At 63.5% G+C, this 20,261-nt stretch overlaps 1 protein-coding gene across 1 annotated transcript; it reads right to left on the minus strand.

Annotated features, from left to right (window-relative positions):
• Positions 1-7,734: 7,734 nt before the first annotated feature.
• MEX3D (mex-3 RNA binding family member D) lies at positions 7,735-17,352 on the minus strand. The gene is made up of 4 exons (XM_045042074.1): positions 17,341-17,352; positions 16,079-16,883; positions 8,569-9,939; positions 7,735-8,464 (listed from the first exon to the last, which is right to left on the minus strand). Exons 1-4 carry the CDS (start codon positions 17,350-17,352, stop codon positions 8,427-8,429), a joined length of 2,226 nt encoding a protein of 741 aa, XP_044898009.1. The 3' UTR covers positions 7,735-8,426.
• Between the last annotated feature and the right edge of the window lie 2,909 nt (positions 17,353-20,261).

A 20,261-nucleotide genomic window follows, 5' to 3' on the forward strand; every position in this document is an offset into this window, starting at 1 on the left:
CCTGGAAGGAGCCAGAGGGGTCCGCGAGGAGGGGAGGGGATGCCGACCTTCCCCGGTCGTGTTGCTTCGCCTTGGTGTGTCTCCGGTCAACAGACGGTCTTCTGGGGGTGGCCTCCTCGCCGGCACTCAGCAGCCCCAGGGTCTTGCTATCCACACACCCTTGGGTCACAAAAGATACAGGTGTCTGCCTGGCGCTCTCTGGGGTCGCTGGCTCCGCGCCCTCACCCCTGTGACCTGATGGTGCTCAGACAGCGCCGTGCAGAGGCCCGAGCCTCCCGCCAGCAGCCCCGGCCGGCCGCCTGGGAGCGGGTCCTCGGGCCCCAGCTGAGCCCCTCGGACCAGGCAGCCCCAGCCCGCCTGTGACCAGAACCTCGTGAGAGACCCGGAGCCAGAACCACGCATCTGGACCCCTTCCCACTTCCCGAACTCCAGAAATGATGAAGGAAAAAGACAAGTGTATTTCGCTGCTTCAGGTCACTCGGCTTTGTGCCGATTTGCTACCACTCGGCGGTAGCGAAACACGCATTGGACCCAGCCCGGGACCCAGCACCCTCAGCATGTAGCTGCCCGTCTTGCACAGTGCCCTGCCCTCAGTGCCTGCCCGCGCCCGTCTGCGGCCCCACAGCGGCGCCGGCTCAGCGAGCAGCCGGCCCACATCACCCAGTATCTGGGTGACCTCCCAGACCAGCTCTCAGCCGGAGGGTGCGAACTGCAGGAGGGGCAGGGAGGCCCCCCCCCCCCGGGCTCCCACGCTGTGAGTTTCTGGAGTCTTCTTCAGACAGGGTAACAGGGCACCTCAAGAAATAAAATCATTAGCCTCCCTTTGGTGGGCGCTTGCAAGGGTCGGAGCTTCAGGAAGAGGCAGCGAATGCGTGCCAGGCCGGGCCTTTCTTTCTTTCTTTTTTATTTTGTTAAGAGGAAGCCACCGAGAGAATGGATGCTCCGAAGGATGCAGGGAACTTGGCTTCCCCCGCGCCCTGCCTCTGGACCACGTTCCCATTGGTCTGTGGGAGCGCGCGATGCGACGCCTCCTCCAATCAGCAGCAGGCGGGGCGGGGCCGCCCCCCCCCCTCCCGCCGCGCTTCTGGGCAGATGTGATTGGCTGCTGCTGTGGCAACCGCGTGTGACGTCATAAAGCTTCGCAGGGGCCAGGTCCCGGACGCCGGCCTCGCGTGCCCCGCCTGCTCTAATCCACGTAACTCGGCTTGGGGTCGGGGGTTCTCTCCCCCACTTACCAGACGAGGAAACTGAGGCACGCGGGTGACCTCGCTATGTAACTGCCGGGAGAAAAGTGTGGCTGGAGGCATGTCCACCTGCCCCCCTGCCAAACGGGGAAGTTTTAAAATCCTGGTGACTCCCGAGAGCCTGCGAGTGAGAACATACCATCGCAGACAGGTCACAGAGAACAAGAGCCTCCTGATACAACGTTTAGGAAGTGACAACATCTTAGGAATGGGGGACAGATGAGTGGTTGCCAGGGTTACGGGGGGGGGGGACACTTGCGGGGTGGACGCACGGATTTCCCCAGCTGGTGAACTTGTGGGCGATGCCATACCACACAGGTGAGTGCGAGCAAAATGAAAACAAGTGAATTGAAATAAGGGAGGTGATTGTATCAACGACAATATCCGGGTGGAGATACTATCGATTTGTAAAATGTGACCATCAGGGAGAACCGGGCCAAGTGCACAAGGGAGTTTCTCAGCGGCATTTGTCACAACCGCAGGTGACTCTGCAGTGGCCTCCGTAAAGGCTTCAATCACAAAAACCCCGCTGCTGGTTCCTCCGTAAGTTAAACACAGGATTACCGTATGGCCCAGGAAGCCCACCCCTGGGGGTATCCCCAAGACGATTTCCAACACGTGTTCGGAACCAAAACTGTGTTCGAGGTTCCATGCTGTCCGTAGGATTGATTAGGATTGACATCGGCCGTCATCTCCTGCCTGAAGTGGTTGAAAATGGTTTTCAGCTCCCAATTGATACATGTAAATAGGTCAGATTTTCTCCACCGGCAAATCTCAACCTCTCTCTGCAGATGGGAGAGTAATCAGATGTATTTTTACAGTCAGACGACATTTATTGCTTGGCTTTCAGAACTTGTCCTGGGACCCGGCCCCTGTGTCCTTCACCATGGGACCTCGTTCTGCCTCCTCGTCTCGTGGGGCGCCTGCGCGGCTCAGTCGTTTAAACATCGGGCTTCCGCCCAGGTCATGATCTCACAGTTTGTGGGTTCGAGCCCCGCGTCGGGCTCTGTGCTGACAGCTTGGAGCTCTGAGCCTGGAGCCTGCTTGGGATTCTGGGTCTCCCTCTGTCTGCCCTTCCCCGCGTGCTCGCTCTCTCTCAAAAATAAACATTTAAGAAAAAGCCAATGAACTGGAGTCCTTTCTGCTACTGGGGACAGTGGCAAAAGTCTCATGGAGAGGGGTGTTCAAGTTGTCCTGTGTCACCCTTGGCCAAGGCCAGATCTGGTGTGAGTAAAGGAAAAACTCAGTTCTTTGGGGTCCTGTCATTTACTCAATCAACAAACATTTAGGGAGTGCCCCCTGTGTGCCAGGGCTGAGCTGCTGGCCCAGGGACGGGTCAGTGGTGAAAGGTGGAAAAGGTGGGTCCGTTTGTGGCCTGAGGGAGCCCACAACCCCGGGGGCGAAGAGACCCTAGTCTCCACTTTACCAATTCAAGCCCAACGCCGGTCCCCGCGGCCGCTGAGGCGTCATGTGCCGTTGGGGCCGCACGGTGGCGACAGAGCACGGGCTGCTCTGGCCCAGTCCGGTCGTCGGTGGGGCCTGTCCTGAGGATAGCGCAGGGGGCCCGTGGGGGCACAGGTGCTTGGGGGCTTTCGGCTTCACCCCGATTCTGCCCCAGAGCACACCCGCTCAGGGCTAGGGCGAGAAACAGGCCTCAAGGTATATCAATGACCTGTGCGCTTAGTTCTGGTCCATATTAACCACCCCCACCCGTGTCCTGCTGGCTTGGCCCCACCTTTACCGGCCAGGCAGAATTTAGGAGCCCCAAGACGGAGCTCCCGGGCACACGCCTTTGTAAATCGATGCCATTCTGTCTCTCCCCCCCCTCCCCCCCCCCGCCCCTTGCCAAATACAGCAAATACAAACACACAACATCCTGTTCAGTCTGAATTCCAGGTCAGCAACCAGCGCAAAACCTGAAATATTAAAATGAAATGATTCAGGTTAACTGGGCGTCCTGTATCTTCCAGAGTGATCGCTCCAGCTCTGGTCACCCACCGGGAGCTCTTTTCCTGTGGTGGCTCCTGTGTCCCTTGGACACACCCCCATCCTTGTGGGCTGTTTGAACACATCCTTACCTTCCCAGACCACACGGTGTCTGGGCTCACGTTGTATTTTCGCTGTGCGGGCCACAGGGTCAGCCGTGTTTGCAAGGGTTTGGGGTAACTTTACCGCAGCTGCACAAATCCCCCCCAAACCTGCCCGCTTAAACCACTCACGCTGGTTCTCCAACAGCGCTGGGCTCACAGGTCCTAACACCCAGGTGAGGGCAGGGCTGGTTCCCCCGGGGCCCCAAGGAGTCCTGTTTCCCCCACTTTTCCGGCTTCCAGAGGCGCCGCATCCTGGGCCCGTGGGCCCTCCCCATCCCCCCGGCCAGCAACGCGGCCTCTCGTGAGGCCTCCCTCTCGTGAGGACGCTGGGCGCCCCAGGCACCCAGGGTCACCTCCGTCTCAGGGGCCTGGGCTTGCTGCCTCCTGCACAGTCCCCTCTGCCATGTAGGTGACATGCCGCCTCCTCTGTGACCCTTGTTGTCTTGGGGCCTCCACACACAGTTATCCCAGTTTCTAGGGACTCTGGCCTTCCCTCCTGCTTCCCTGGTTGAAAAGTATTTCAAAGTCTGCATAGCATAGCACCTTCCCCGATGCTTCCTTGTTTGTGGCCATTTAAATTTAATTAATGCAAAATTAAAAGTTCCATTTCTTTTTTTTTTTTTTTAATTTTTTTTAACGTTTATTTATTTTTGGGACAGAGAGAGACAGAGCATGAACGGGGGAGGGGCAGAGAGAGAGGGAGACACAGAATCGGAAACAGGCTCCAGGCTCTGAGCCATCAGCCCAGAGCCTGATGCGGGGCTCGAACTCACGGACCGCGAGATCGTGACCTGGCTGAAGTCGGACGCTTAACCGACTGCGCCACCCAGGCGCCCAAAAGTTCCATTTCTTAATGGCACAAGTCACATTTCAGACGCTCAGTCACTCAGTGTGGCTGGCTGGCGGCTCTTGTAATGGAGAGCTCAGATCTAGAACATTCCCATCATCACAGAAAGTTCTGTTGGACAATGCTTGACTGGAACATTCTAGAGTGATCCTGTTCGGTATAGGAGCCATCAGCCATATGTGGCTGTTTACGTTTACATTTATTTAAAAATTGTTAATATTTATTTGTAAGACAGAGTGCAAGCTAGGGAGAGGCGGGGGGGGGGAGGGGGGACTCTATGCTGACAACAGACAACCTGATGGCAGGGCTTGAACTCAGGAGCCGTGACATCATGACCCGAGCCTAAGTCGGATGTTCAACCGACTGAACCACCCAGGCGCCCCCACGTTTATATTTAAATTCTATTGGCCACTGAATTCCAGCATAGGCTGGTGTGACTTTCTCCTTGTAAAGGCTAAGGTCCAGGGGTGAGGGAGACAAAAATGGGGACTGCCGTGGAAGGCCTGACTGGGATGGATGAGACTAAAGGAGTCCCAAGGCCATGTTCCAGTTAAGCATTTCAACCTTGTCTCCCAGTGTTGTAACCCGTCCCTCTGACTACTCTTTGTCCCCTGAACGTGCCCTGTGATCCCCTCACCTCCAAGCCTTTGCCACACTGTCTCCCCGTTACCAATCAACCCCTCTATCTAGCCTTCCCCTTATTCCTGGGGCAGAATTCATCTCTCTTCTTCTGAAGTTCTGACTTACCCACCCACCATCCCTCCACTCACTATCCGTCATCCATCCATTCATTCATTCACCCTCCACCCGTCTATTTACTCATCCATCCATCTATCCATCCATCCAACAAATACTAAGCACCTTCCAGGTTCCGGGCATTGTTTATGCTTCTGTTTGGTTTGTTGGAGTTTTCCCGGCCCCAGAGGGGTTGTGTCTGCATTGATCCCCTCCAGAATGTATTCTCTGAGGGCGCAGATGGAGGGCGGGAACTACTACAAGCCAGCATGTAACATACCTACAGGTGATTAAGCCCTGATTAAGCCCCCACTTTACAGATAAGAAAACTGAGGTCAGGGAGATGACACGCCCAGGGTCATGAAGCGGGAAGGTGGTCCGTCTGTCTTTAGAGATTCTTTCCCTACACTGGTGGGCATGAGGTGACCTATCCCTCCTGTCCCAGGGAACTCTCAAGGGAACACGTGGTCATGCAGGTGACTTATCGGTCCCGCAGCGAACCCACTTTGCAGATGGGAGAACCATGGGGTTACACTTCGGCATCTCCCTGAAATCTGGTGAGACACGGAATGGAGGCCTTCTCAGCAGATACTGGGTGAGAGTCACATTGATGTGCTGAGCCCGTGAACCCAGAGGGCGACGAAAACTCGTCTCGGTCTTTGGCTTCCCAGAGTGTGCCTGGATGTGAAGAAGCTGACCTTTTGCTGAGCATCCCTGACCCCAGGAAACGCTCCCCAGCCCTCTGGCCAGGAATATAGCCCCTGTAGGTGGTTATGAGTTTGAGTTACTCCAGCTCACAATGGCTCAAGCAAAGCAGGAGAGCTTACTGGCACTCATAACTAAGAGGTCGGGATGGACCGCCTTCAGGCACAGCTGGATCCAGGGCCTCAAATGGCAAGCTCAAGAATCCACCTGGGGTCTCAGCTTTCCCCGGGAGCCCCAGGAGCTCTGGCATCCACATCCCCGCAGTAGAGAGCGAGCACATCCCTCAGACATTTCTGGTAAGTTCTAGGACAGCAAGAGCTCAGATCAGGCCCGCCCCTATTACATCTTTCAGAAACCCCTTGCTTGGGCTCCAGCCCCCACCCCCTTTCCAAGGACTTACTTTCGACCCCCTCGATGTCCCGTCTTTCCCTTGACCCCTCAGCCCTCGAGGGGCTGCTTTCTTCTTGTGTCCAAAATGCCAGGGGGACTGGTCTCCACACTCTCACCTCCCACTGCCCCCATGGCCTCCGGCGGGATGGCCACGGCCTGACTTCACCCCAGGTCGCCTGGGGCCACTGCAGCCGTGTTCAACCCCACCGCTGAACTGAGGGCCAGACCCCACGTCACGTGTCGCCCACCCCCCCGTACTGTTTCCCGTGGCTGCTGTAACATTGCCACAAAGCGAGTGAGAGGCATTTGCTCCTCACGGCTGGCTCCTTCCGGAGGCTCTAGGGAAGGTCATCTGTGCCTCTTCCAGCGTCTGGGGCCCCAGGCGTCCCTGGCTCAACTTCACATGGCTCCTTTTTTTAAACATCATTTGAGAGAGAGACAGAGAGAGAGAGAGAGGGAGAGACAGAATCCCAAGCAGGCTCTGCACTGTCAGCACAGAGCCCGATGCGGGGCTCGAACTCACCAACCGTGAGACCATGACCTGAGCTGAGATCAGGAGTCGGGCGCTTAACCGAGCAGGGGCCCCCGTATGCATGTCCTTTATAAGGATGCTCGTCCTGAGACTTGGGGTCCGCCTTAATTCAGGGGGAGACTCAGTTATATCTGCAAAGATCCTTTATCCAAATACGGTCCATTCACAGGTTCCAGGGCCATGACTCAACCAGTTCAGCCGCGATCCTCACCAGAGCCGAGAGCGTGGAGAACCCGTTTCACACATGGGGGAAACTCCAGGCAGAGTGAACCGGAGCCCCAGGTGTGTGTGGCTGTTCGAGACCCACCGCGGGCCCTGCAGCCCCGGGTGCCGCTGGTCAGCTGGAGGGGCTGACGCGGCCACCACTCCCTGGGGACCCGCCCACGGGGTTCCCCGTCCATCTGCCCCTCCTGTTGTCCCACCTGTCTTCCGGAGCCCCCCGCCGCCTCCTGGAAGCCCTCCAGGTGGCTCCACCACGCCTTCCTAGCTTTCCTAGCAGGCTCTGTTCTGCAGGCCCCTCCTCACCGCCCACTGAAGCCCGTGGGCCCCTGGCTCCCAGGCTTGTCTCCAGAGCAGTCCTGGGCCCTCCCTGTCACCGTGTCCCATGCCTCCTACCCCACCCTCCACTCACTCCCGAGCATTCTTCCTCTCCTTGGGAACTCTGGTGGCACCCGCTGACTGCAGACGGCCCAACCCATGGTCCCACAGTCCTGACTCCGGGCCAGAGTCAGTCATCTAGTGGCCCCCTTGCTCCCCACGAGACCTGGAGGGTGAGGGATGGCTTGTGCGGCTACAACTCAGACATCCTTTGGGGCTGGGAGGTGTTAGAACCCATGCTGCGAGTGGGGCTCCCAACCTGTCTCTCCTTCTGCAAAATGGGCTGGGAGACCCCCCCGCACCCCTCCCTCCACAGCAGCCAAAGCTGGTCCCATGGTCAGCTGTCCCCTGGAACGTGGGGACCCTGAACCTCAGGAAAGGGGGACCTGGCTGGACCACCTTCTCCGCAGACCCGACGCTCCCGTCTGGAAGCAGACACGGGGCCCGGCTTCTGGAAGAGCGTGGCTTGGACATGGGGTATCCTGAGTCCAGATGCCTTTATCTGGAAGATTAGGGGGTGAAGGGGCCGGATCTGAGCACCCCCTCCCCCAACCCTCCCCCCCACGCCCACCTGCCCCACACCACGCCAAGGGCTCACAGGTAGCAAAAGGGCTTTATTAAGAAGGCTTTAAAGTCAAAAAATAAAACTCTTGATACAATTTTCTGAACCCTTAAGTCAGCTCAGCAAATATATAATCAGTAATTTAGCTGCAGAAGATGAAAGGTCCGTTACTTTATTTAAAATAAAATATATTTTAGTTCTTAAAATTTATTCCATAAAGTACATATTTCCCTATAAATTCCCTACATATACACAAGAGGTAAAAAGTAAAAGTTTAAAAAAAACACAATTTAAAAAAATTTAAAAACTGACAACAGAAACCACAGCAGAAGGGTATTAATAATTAAAAACACAAAGTTAGAAATTTCTGGTTGGGACCCTCCCCACCCCCCCCACCCTTCCAGCCTGTCCCCCCGCTGACGTACAAAAGGGTAACTGGTGAGCCCCCCACAGGGAGTAAAAACGTCGCATTGTCCTCCTAGGGGCCTCTGCGGAGGCCGAGGCCGCCTCCCAGGCCACAGCAGGTCCTGTCTGAAATCCGACAAGTCCCAAAGGACAACCGGGAGTTGTAAAAATCGGGTGTGTGTGTGTGTCTGTGTATATATATATATTTTTTTTATCTTCGTAAAAAGATCACCCTGGGGGCCGGGGAGTCTTTAGAAAGTGCAGGCAGACCTTTTCTCTCTGGTTTATTTCAACCTGTCGACTCAATACTGTTTATTGGTTAAGAACTGTGGTGCCGTCGGGCGGCCGTCTCCACGCCTGGGACCGAGTTAAAGCTCGTCTGCGATCGCTGGCCGCGCCGCCCCCGCCGCCCCCGCGCCCGCCGCCCCCCACCCCTGCCCCGGGCCGCTAGGAAAAGATATGAATGGCCTGGGTGGCGGGCGTGCGGCAGGCGGGGCACTCGGGCTCGCTCTTGCCGCAGATGCGGACGGCGCAGTCCATGCAGAAGAGGTTGTGGCCGCAGGGCACCAGCGCGGCCATCACCTCGCCCTCGGCGCACACCACGCACTCGCGCGCCAGGGCCGGGGCGGGGGCGGCCGGGGGCTTGCGGCCGCCCTCGGAGGGGCTGGAGTCCAGGGGGGGACACGCCGCGGCCGCGGCGGCGCCGCCAGGCAACGAGGTGGCGGCGGGGAAGGCCGGCAGCGAGCCCGGCGCCGGCCGCCAGGCCAGGGCGCCCACCGGGTCCGCGGCGCCGCCGCGGCGGGCCAGCGGGAGCTCCAGGCCCAGGGCCGCGGGCTCGGGCAGCGTGGGCGAGTGGCGCGGCGAGCCGGTCCCGCTGCTGCGCCGGGCGCCCGGCGCGGGGGGCGCGGGGGCCCCGTTGACGGCCGAGCAGCCGCTGAAGTTGGGCAGCGGCGCGGCCCGCTCGAAGGGGGCCCAGATGGTGGCCGCGGCGGGCACGGTCAGGTCCAGCGCCAGGAAGTCGAAGCCGAAGTCACAGTCCTCGGGGGCGGGCGGCCCCGAGGAGGCCCCCGGGCCGTCGCCGCCGAAGGAGAAGCCCCCGTTGCCCGAGCCGCCGCCGCCTCCGCCGCCACCGCCGCCAGCGCCGCCGGCGCCGCCGTAGGGGCTGGCGGGGCCCGCCTCGGGCACTGGCGGCCCCCCGCGGCCCCCGGCATAGAAGGCCTCGGGGCCCCCCGGCGCGCCCAGGGCCGCGTCGCCGCGGAGACCAGCCGTGGGCGCCGGGGGCCGCCGCCCCGGGTTGGGGGCCTTGGCCCAGAGGCCGGCGGCCGTCCCGAGCAGGTCCAGACACACGTCGGTGCCGTTGGCATGGAAGTCGCTGTCGGGGCCCGCGTCCGTGAAGGCGCCCGTGCGCAGCGTGATGTGCGCCTCGATCTCCTCGCGCGCCCGGTCCACGTTCTCGGGCATGCCCGTCACGGCGAACACGGGCTCCTTGTCCCGCCCCGGCGTCACGATGTAGGTGTGCGTCCGCTGCTGGATGCGCTTGATGGTGGCGCCCTTGGGCCCCACCACCAGCCCCACCACGCGGTAGGGCACGCGCACCTGGATGGTGGTCTGTCCCGGCAGGTGCGGCGGGCCCTGCGCGGCGCCCGGCAGCCCGCCCGCCTTGCTGCGCGTGGCGCGGATCACGGAGAAGTGCTCGGCGGCCGACAGGATCTCGCGTTTGGCCATCTCCACATCCTCCTTGCGGCCAGTCACGATGAAGACGGGCTCCTCCCCGCGCACCGGCGTCTTGATGTAGGTGTTTGTCTTGGCCCGCAGAGCCTTGATCTTGCACCCTGGGGGTGGCGGTGGGGAGAGACAGTGAGGATGGGGACCCCTCCCCAGGGCAGCCCTTGGAGGAGCAGCTGCAGGGGCCGGCCGGCGCGGTGGGGGGTGGGGGGAGGGCTGGGAGCCCCCACCTCGCTGCCCTCTCCACCCTGGCCTTTATCCTCAGACACGCATCTCGGTTTCCCCTCTGGTCCCAGGCTGGAAGGTGGTGGCGGCTTTGGCTAGAAGGCAAGGAGGACCCCACTGCGGGTTGAACGGTGCCCCCCAAATTCACGTCTACCCGGTACGTGTGAACAGGACTGTATTTGGAAAGGTCTTTGCAGGCGTCATTAGTTAACAGGAGGTCGCACGGGAATGGGGTTAGCCCTGAACCCAGTGACAGGTGTCCTTATAAGAGGGACACAAAGCGATTGGGACGAGGCAGCCACAGGCCCGGGCGCAGGGGACCGGCGGCCACCACCAGAAGCTAGGTGAGCAAGTTCGGGAGACGATCCCCCTCCTCCTGGAGGGAGCGTGGCCCAGCCAACACCTTGCATTCGTATGTCCGCGCTCCGTGGGGGGATTAGTTTCTATTGTTTCAAGCCACCCAGTCTGTTCTGTCAGTCCCGGGACGCTAATGCAGACCCCCGACACGGAGTCCCCATCAACACCTGGGATTTTCTCCTGGCCAGCTGACCCCACCCCCCCCACCCCAGCCCACAGGGAGCCCAGGTCTCACTCAGTCTCTTGCACCCTCATTCACTCCACCCGAAGGTCCTGTGGTCCCAGCCTCTGAGGGGATGATGCTCACGGACACAGCACTGCACTGTCGCAGGCCGGGCGGGGGGCCTGACACCGTGGGGGGCACCGGAGTATCGGCGTGCAGCGTGGGCTGGGAGGCCCCGGGCTGTGACGGGGTGCCTGTCCAGGCGTCTGACACCCCCACCTCCTCTCTGGGGGGGCCTTCTGAGACATCCTGAGTCTGGGTGACCCCCCCCCCCACCGGCTCTGGGCGGCAAGAGGGACACGGGGATACTGTTTCAAATACAGAGGGCGCCCCTGTGAGGATAACACTGTTGCCGACTTCTCAGGTAGAAGCTTACAAAGCTGGGGGACCAGCGCACCTGCCCTGGAAGGAATCCAAGATGCACCAGACAGGGGGGACTGCTCGGCGCGAGGGAACCCTGGGCGGTGGCAGGGTTGTCCCAGGGGCAGCCCCACCCTGAGCCCAAGGACAGCAGGCCCGTCCAGAGCTTTGAGCAAAAGCACAGCCAAGTGAATGGGGTCGGAACCCTCCAGGGGAGGGTGGAGGGTGGGGCGTGGCTCATCCCCTGGGTCCCGGGCCCCCACCCCCGTGTCCTCCCTCAGTGGCTCACCGCCTCACTGGCGGTGAAAAACCCACCCTGACCCGGACCCGTCTCCACTTCTGTCCAGATGGTCCCCTCCCCACATGGCGGCTGGTGGGTAAGCTTTCAAACCACACACGTTGTCAGTCCGGACCCTCTCCGGGGGCTCCGCCCGCCCTGGCCTCCCTGCCCCCACACGGCCTTTACCCTCCTTAACAGTGTCCTCAGTGCCGCCTGCCTGCACCCCCTTCTCTGCATCCAGTCACCGCCCAGCGCCCCTTCCTCCAGGAAGCCCATACTGATCGCACCAGGGTCCCAGCACACACTTCTCAGCCTACTTCCTGAGCTCCCCCTGCTGGTGGCCTGTGAGGATCAGCGCACGGGGGTCACAGGGGCCGCTCAAAGGACCGTCCCGTGTCTGTTTCCTCACGGGTAAGAGAAGGGCACAAACTGACCCGGCGTCATGGGTCTGGGGCCACAAGGGCCACGGACTGGCAGGTACCCCCAGGCAGGTGCCCAGCCGTCACCTGCGTGTGCACGGCCAGCAGGCCCGTGCAGAGGACAGGGAACAAGGCCGGGAGAAGGGGTGGGGGGTCACCGGAGCCAGGGCGGGAGAGGAAACCGGCGTGGGGGGGGCGCCCCCTGCGCAGGGAAGCAGCCTGGTTCCCCTCACACAGAACTGGCACCCATCCTGCCCCCCCCCCAAAGGTGGCCCTGGACAGAGCCTCCAGCGGCCAAGAGGAGACGCATTTCCGCGGTGACACCATTTGAGCCAAGCCCCACCTTCGCCGAGACCCCAAGAAATGACAGAGTTTGAGGGGGCGGTGGGGCCGCCAGGTCTGGGAAACCGAGGCCCCGAGCGTGAACCAGCCACCTTCCCGCCCTGGTGGGTACAAGCCAGTGAGGCCAGAGTGGGTGATGGCAGGGACCAAGCCTCCCGCTTGGGGGGAACCCTGGGGGCCACCACTTACGGCTGGTCCCGGGCTGAAATGCAGATTCCCGGGCCCTGCCACCAGGAAGACACCTCGGGCAGGGGCGCCCGGGGGAAAGGGGGTGACCGCCCTGAAGCTGTCTCTGCCCCACCCCAGCACCTCCCACCTCACTGCGGTTGGGCCCCCGCCCTCGTACGGGGTTGCCGAGGGTCCCCGTGCGGAGCCAGGTCCCAACCCTCATGTGACCTCATTCTGGGGTCCTGGCCACCCGTGTGCTGCCCCAGGGACCCCACACAGAGACCACAGACAGGCCGGCAGCCCCTGCAAGGAGGGCCCGAACCAGGGGAGGACTCCCAGGGTGCCCGGCAGAGGGAACCGTGGGGGCAGAGTTCGGAAGCAGGACAGCGCTGGGACACATCCTCACAATGACCAGCGCAGTGCTGTCCCCAAGGCAGGGCCCAAATGGGCTGCAGTCCTGTGGGGGGAGGCCGCGTCACCGTGGGGCGGTCTGTTTGGTGGGCGGGGGGAGCTGGCCCGTGCGGGCGACGCGGGCACGGCAGGCCAGGTCTACGCTCACCAACACCAGGAACCCCCAACCCAGAGCCAGGGGACCCCCTTCTTTCTGTGCCCCACAGCGGACACACAGAAACAGGGGGGCCTGGGCCCCAGCACAGCCCCGCAGCGCCCCCAACTGCCAGTAAGAACACGGAGGCCCGCAGCGCTGGGGCCGGGCTCGGGGGGGGGGGGGGGGGGGGGCGGGAGAGCAGCGGGCAAAGCAGGCTTCTCCCCACTGAGAGAGGCCAGCCCGAGCGCGCGGACCCCAGCCTGACGGCAGCAGAGACAGAGGGACCCGGTGTGGCTGAGCACCAGCTCGTCTCTGGTATCATTCACTCCTTCCTGACCCAAACCTCCAGGCAGCTGCCCACGACTTTGACCCAGCCCAGCCCAGCCCCACAGGGACACGCCCAGCAAAGATGCAAGCTAGCCGGAGGCTCTGAGGAGGACGGGGCCCAAGGTCATACCTGGGCCAAGTGGGCACCAGCCTCCCAGGTGACCTTTGCTGACAGGCTGGAGGGAGACCACCCTGACTCTGTGGAGTCTCGCTTTTCCTGCCTGTAAAGTGGGGTCGTGTCCCCCCAACCCTGGAGCCGTGGGAGGTAAAGTCCTCTCCTGGGCCCCACCTCTGTTCCCTGCGGCGCAGACCGAGCCCAAGGGACTAAGGTTCAAATCCCAGCCCTGCCGACCCGGCCTTGGCCCGTGTCTCTGTCCCCCGTGACCCGCAGCTACAGGGAACCTTCTCGGGGGGATCTCTTGAGGCTCAGCGGGGCGGGGCAGGCCGAGGCCCCCCGGCAGGCACCTTGTAGGCGCTGTAACCTGAGGGAGGAGAGCGAACCTCGGCGTCTGTGGTCGCTTACCCTGTCCCCGGAGGGTGCGGGAACCCACTCTAAGATTGAAAACACAGCTCAGGTGAGGGCCGGGGGAAGGGTCGACCCCAAGTCTGTGCGATGCTGGCCTGGCCACTAGGGGATGGAGTGGTCCTGGGCCCGGGTCTTGAGGAGTTCAGGGCCTGCGCTGGGGAGAGCCTGAACAGTAGGAAGGGACAGGCTTCGTGTCCGGGAACCCACAAGGTGGGGGGCAGATGGGAGAGCAGAGTGGGGGGGGGGGGCAGGACTGGGGCACAGTCTTCCAGGCTGTGCTTGGCAGCTGGGCCGGAGAAGACGGCAGCCACAACTGGTCCTAGGGCTGAGAGATTCAAGGTGCCGGCCAGTCCCGAGGTCACGCTTCCCCACCGGATACCCCGCGTCCCGCTTACGGGACGTACCACACGCCAGCCTGGGGCTACGCTTACAGCCGTCCTGCTTGAGGGGCGCCAGGCGGGCTCTGTCGGTTTAGCGTCCGACTCTTGACTTCTGCTCGGGTTATGATCTCACGGCTCGTGAGTGTAAGGCCGGCACGGAGCTCTGTGCTGACAGGGCAGAGCCTGCTCGGGGTTCTCTCTCCCTCTCGACCCTTCCCCTGCTCAGGTTGGCCCGCGCGCGCTCTCTCTCTCTCTCCCTCTCTCAAGATAAACACATAAACTTAAGCACCAAAAGCGCTCTCTAGCTTGGGAACCCTCACAAATCCCCCGAGGGAGGTGCTGTCCCCCGACCCCAGAGAAGAGATCCCACCCGCCTCGGGTCACGGGGCGGGCCCAGTCTGCACCCTGACAGCCTGCCTTCCTGTCTGCCACCAGCAAGACCCCAAACGGACACCCAATAAACGGGTGCCAAAACACCACCCAGGAGGTCGGGCGGCAGCTTGGTCCCCTACAACCACAGGCATAGGTCGGGGCGCTCTCTGCTTGACTCCCAAGAACACTGGTGTGGGCTCGGCCTGTCCGGAAGGACCCCCCGGGTGCCAGGACACGCGCGTTCACGGGGAACATGCCCTCGTGCTCTGGGGCCGTGTCCCCCCAACCAGCCAGCAGATCAGCCTAGTGATTTTGGACAACAGCCCCCGGGGCTGGGTTTCCACGTCTGCCCCACCCCCCACCCCCCTAGCCCCAGCCCCGGGCAAAGCTGGTTACACCTCCCAGGACAGGTGTGGGGGACCGGGGGCCGGGAAGGGACTGCAACAGGCTGGAGTCCTGCTGTGCTGGCTCCGAGACCCTCCTGTCCCCTCCCCTACCCCCAACTCCTGGGCCCTCACCCAGGCACGACATCTGCACGCAGAGCAGGAGGACTAACTGGGCAAACCACCCCTCCCACCGGGAACTCCCAGAGGGCAGCGTGTCAGGGGCGCCCCTACGGTCCCTCTGCCCCTGGTGGCAAGGTGACAAGTCACCGTGCGATTCAAGCCCCCCCACCCCCCCTCTGGCTCCTGTTACTGAGTCGGCGCTCCAAGGCCAGCCTGTCCTGCAGCACCATCTCAAACCCCGCCCAGACCCCACCCCACGTTCTAGAACCTGGCCTCCAAGCCGGGAGCGGGGCACAGAGAGGTGCAGGCAGGAGAGAGCTGGGGCTGGGGGCTGCCGGCTGAAAGGGTGGGTGGGCGTGTGTCCGGAGGAGCACTGCCCACCATCCTCCCGCCCGCCCGCAGCTCCAGGGCCAATGAGCGGCCGCCGGCCTGATGTCACCCTGCAAATCTCAGACTGGCTCTCTAACAAAGAGAACAATGGGGCGGCCACAGGGACTCTCTGACAATGCTGTTACCAGGACCCCCACACCCCGGGGTCTGCTGCCACGGCCTGCCAGGGGAGGGCTACGAGGCTGGACCCCAGGAGAGCTTTTACAGGTGGTCCTTAAGCATGTCCCCAAATCCCCGACTTGGGGCTGACAGTGGGGTGGGGATCCTCATCCTGTCCTCCGGCCCCACACCCCCAGCAGGGCCCCCAGGCTGGCAAGTGGAGATGTATACCCTCTTTGTACGCCCAACTTCTGTCTCGACCCTGCCTGAGCGCCCCCCCCCGCCCCGCCCCCAAGCCCCCCCCAAGCCCCAGCGAGCCCCGCCCCATGCCTGCTTTGGGTGTGGAGCGCCCACCGCCCAGCCCAGCCTCCTGGTCCTCGGATGCCACCGCTGGCGACCCGGGACCTGGGCAGAGGTGCTGCACGGAGGACCTTGACCCGGCTGGGGGCGTCCAGACAAAGGCAGCGGCGGCCGGAGCGCAGAGAGGAGGAGCGCGGGCTGCGCCCAACTTTCTCGCGCGGCCCACGGCAGGACAAAGGCGCACAGGCGGCCACTGAGGCCCGGAGCCCACACGCGGGGCGTGGCCAGGGTCTGGCGTCCGGCCGCGGGCAGGGCAGGGCTGGGCAGGGCTGGGCAGGGCTGGGCAGGGGCGGCCCCCTCCCCAAGGCGAGCGGCGCGGGGACCCCGGGAAGCTGGGCGCGGCGCCCCAGACGGCGGCCACTCACCCTGGCGACCCACGATCTCGGCGACGTGCTCGGAACTGGGCACGGGCACGCACTCGGTCATGTTCACGCTCTTCTTGCGGCTGCCGATCACGTTCATCTGCTCGGCCAGCAGCGTCGAGGGGCCGAGGGCCGCGGGGTGCGGCGCGAAGCCAGCGAACACGTCGGGCGGCGACGGCCGGGGCGGCGGCGGGCTCACGTCGGGCTCCAGCAGCGGCAGCGAGCCCGGCGCCACCGCCTCGGCCACCGCGGGTGCGCCCGCCTCAGGCCCGTCGGGGGGCGCGGGCTCGGCCGCCGCCCCGCCGTCCGCGCCCCCCGCCGCCGCCGCCCCGCCGTCCCCGCCGCCCGCGGCCGCCCCCTCGTCGTCCGGGCCGCCCGCGCCCCCCAGCCCCAGCCCCGAGAGCTGGTCCAGCGCCAGGCGCAGCGCGGCGGCGGCGGCGGCAGCGGCCGCGTCGTCGGGCGCGGCCTCCTCGGCGCCCTCGGGCAGGGGCGGCGGCGGCGGCGGGGGCGGCGGGGGCGGGGGGGGCGGGCGCGGGCTGGGGTCGCCGCCGCCGCCGTCGGGCTGGCCGGTGGAGCCGGGCATGGCGGCGCTAGCGCTCGGGCCCGCGCCCCTGCCTCTCGGCCGCCGGCCGCCCGCGCCGCCGCCGCCGCCGCCCGCGCCGCCGCCGCGCTCCGCCTCTGAGAGCTGGGCCGCCGGCCCCCGGCATCCAGCGGCGGGGCGGGCGCGGCGGGCGGGGCGGCGGCGCGGGGCTGCTCGGGCCGCGGGCGGCGGGGCGGCGCGACTCTGCTTGCTGCTCGGCGGCGGGGGCTCGGCGGCGGCGGCGGCGCGGGCGGCGGCGGCGGCGGCGGCGGCGGCGGCGCGGACGCTGCTTCCCTCCCGCCCGCCCGCCGCCCTCCTCCGGCCGCCGCCGCCCCGCCCCGTGACGCGCGCGCGGCCAACAATGGGGCGCCGGCAAGGCGCACGCGCGCGCGGGGCGGGGCGCGGTCACGTGGCGGGCGCGGGCGCGGGCGCGGGCGCAGGTAGGTGCCCGCGGGCCGCGGCTCCCTGCGCGCGCGGCTCCTCTCGCTGCCCAGGCCTCGCACGCGCCCGCTGCCCCCCTCCCAGCGCACGCACCAGCCCCTCCCCCAATTCCCCTCCCGACCTCGGGGGGTGCCCCGGCGGGGGGGTGCTGCCAGAGCCCGCGCCTCCGCCACGTGGGTGGTGGTGTTTCCCGACTGGGGGCGCCCTGGCCCGCGGGCTACCGAGAGCAGCCCGGTGCGCCCACCCCCAAAGTCATCGTGCGTCCGCGGCCCTTCCTGCAGCGGCCCCTCGGGTGCGGGAAGGAGCCCTCCGGCGTCTCCCCGTGCGGTTTCTCACGCTAAATGAGCTGGGGGCAGCCTCCGAGCGGACCCGGACCCGGGCTCCTGCCTGGCTGTGGAACCTCCTCTGGCGGAGGACACAGGTTCCCGAGGTGGGAGAGGGAGCGGCTGGCTCCTTTTGCCTGCCCCCGGCTCTCCCCCCTGACCGGGGTACCCCCCACCCTACCCCATGCAGGGCCTGAGCCACAGCCTCCTCCACCCCCCGTCAATTCTCCCCACACCTCAGACTTCCCTGACAGGCGCCCCTGACACTGCTGCCTGGGTGCCCACGCCTGGAACCTTCCCCACCCTAAAATGTCTTTTTCCTGACCCCCAGGTTCACATCCAGCCTAAGTGTCTCTCTCAGGGTCCCAGACTTCTCTTTTGTGCACTTGAACACTCATGAGTATTTAATCACTTGTGATAACTTATGTCCAGTGCCCTCCCCATGGGACCAAGTCCCCCTGGCAGTGGGGGGGTGGGGGGGCCTGGAGGGACCTGCAGATGGGCAGATTGGCGCTCCCGCTCACCCTCCTGGTCTCCCAGCCACAGACCTTGTCCCCATCACTCCCACAAAAGAGTCCACTGGCTATAGCCACCCACCCACATGACCTGTGCTGGCCCACTGGGCCAGCCTCAGGTCCCCCTACCCCTCCGTCGCCAGCACTCACCATCAATGCCTTTTCTCGGGGGCAGGCCTTGGCACATGCTGATCCCCCTTCCTGGGGCCCCGGCCAGGGTGGAAGGAGGTGGCCTGTCCTTTTGGCCTGCTGGAGGGGTGGGGAGAAGTCAGACATGTTTCAGCTGGGGGCAGGGACAATAATAGTGGGCGAAAGGAGACTCATTTGGTAGCGACAGGTGGAGAACAGGCCACGGCGTGGCCTGCTCCGGGGCGCACTTCTGGAGCTTAGGCACCAACACACACGTTCCTTAACGCACCTCCTGGCCCCATCAGTCCCTGCAGAAAGGGCTTCAGACAAGCTGGGTGCAAGGTGGCTCATGTTCTGGGCTAGGCACTTGTGTGCCCAAGATGGCCGTCTCTTCCCTGCCTCTCTGCTTTCCAGTTTCTGCTCCTAGGCCCCATTCACATGTCCTGTCCTTCCCTCTGGGGGACTTGGGAAGGGAGGCAGCATCTAATGATGGGGGAGAAACAGCTACAGAGCGGCCTGGGGGAAGCCGCCCCCAGCTCCTGGCTGCCACCCGGAGACACCAGTGTACCTGGGGGTAGGGGGCGTGTGCAGGCTCTGCTCACAGAGGCAGGCATCCAGCCAACGGGAAGGTGACGAGGACAGAGAACAAGAGAGGGCTTGGGAGTTAGCTCAGTAGCTGGCATTAAAACTTCAGCAGGAAGTTAGTTGGAAGACTCCAGTTGGAGACATCTAGAAAGTCAGGCAAAAAGAATTGGGAACTGGAGCGGAGGGGGAGAACAAGAATAAGCCAGGGATTCCAGAGAGAGCAGAGGGGAAGTGGAGGGAGCTGTCCAAGAAATCATGGAAGGGGACTGCGGGGCCAGAGTCTCTGGATAGCCGGGACCCCACAGCTTGTCCTCGGAAGACTTGTCAAGGGTCCTGGGACTCCTAAATGCTTCCAGGCCATATTATACATAACCCGGAAAAAGAAGGCCTAGGTTCCTGGGGAAAGTGGTGGCAAACCCGAAGGTTTGGGAGGAAGAATCAAGAGATCTCATGCCAGCCGAGTCCACACAGATCAGCTTAGCAAGATGCACTCCAGCAGAACGAGGGAGGAAGTTAAGTCACAGGCGCTACCACGGGAAGGGAAGCGAGCAGGAGAGAAAGCCACAGAGGCGCTCCGGGAAGTGGGACTGGGGCATCACCGAGCCACTGGGCTGTGGGGAGGCGGCCATTGGGAGCAAATACAGCTGCCGATTTGAAAAGGAGGACCTTCCGGCAAACGGATCCGGAGTCAGAAGAACGGAGGGAGCAGGGACTCTAGAGTCTTCGAATCAGCGTACCATCAGGACGCGTCAACGCTGCCCTGTCTGATGTTGGCATGGGTGCTCAGCCACGGCCCTGCGGTGATGCACTTTAGAAGTCCTTCTAGAACTGGAAGCCACTGACCTCCGGGCAGCGTGCACGCTGCAGCATCTGGGAGGCAGAAGGCGGTGTCCGCAGTGTGGCTTGAGACACAGCAGGAATAGGACAGAGGGAGGGAGGGGCAGACGTGGATGGTGCCATGGGTGAAAGGTTGCTGGTAAACCCTGGGACAGGCTTTCTGCCCTGTGCTGCTGACGTCCAGGGCGGGGCCTTCTCTGGGGGGTGCTGTCCCGGGCACTGTGGTATGTCCAGCCGCAGCCCTGGCCTCTGCTACTTGATTCCAGGAGCCACCGCCCCCCCCCCCTCCCCCCAGTTAGTTTCCTTTGGTCTCACTTAGCAAATTACCACAAACTACGTGGCTTCAAACACCAATTTATTCTCTCCAAGTCCCAGGGCCTAGGAATGCCAGGCCAAGGTATGGCGGGACTGTGGCTGGCAGGCCTCAGCGTGCCGTGGCCGTGGCCGCCTCACCGCAGTCGGCCTCCGTAGTCACGTGGCTTCTCCTTGTGCCTCTGTGTCCACGTCTCTCACGAGGACAGTCGGCGGCCATGGGATTCGGGGCCACCCTCTCCAGTGTGACCGCATCTTAATTCATTACATCTACTTCCAAGTAGGATCCCGTTCACAGGTTCAGGGATCGGAGCATGGACGAATCCTTTGGGGGCACACGGTGCACCCCACAGAACCCCCCCAGGCAGGACGACCGAGAATGTCTGCAGACAGGTCCCCTGGGTGCACGGTCACCCCGCGTGAGAAGCGCTCACCCTTCCGTGCCGACCCGTGTGTGGTCGCTG

This window comes from Felis catus, chromosome A2, assembly GCF_018350175.1.
Source record: "Felis catus isolate Fca126 chromosome A2, F.catus_Fca126_mat1.0, whole genome shotgun sequence".
In the NCBI taxonomy this organism is placed as follows: domain Eukaryota; kingdom Metazoa; phylum Chordata; class Mammalia; order Carnivora; family Felidae; genus Felis; species Felis catus.

Excerpts from the sequence above, each read along its gene's own strand:
- MEX3D (XM_045042074.1), bottom strand. Across the intron at positions 9,940-16,078 it reads CGAGATCGTGGGTCGCCAGG|GGTGCAAGATCAAGGCTCTG; the intron begins GTGAGTGGCCGC and ends CGCCACCCCCAG. Across the intron at positions 8,465-8,568 it reads GCCCGCCACCCAGGCCATTC|GCGTGGAGACGGCCGCCCGA; the intron begins ATATCTTTTCCT and ends ACTCGGTCCCAG.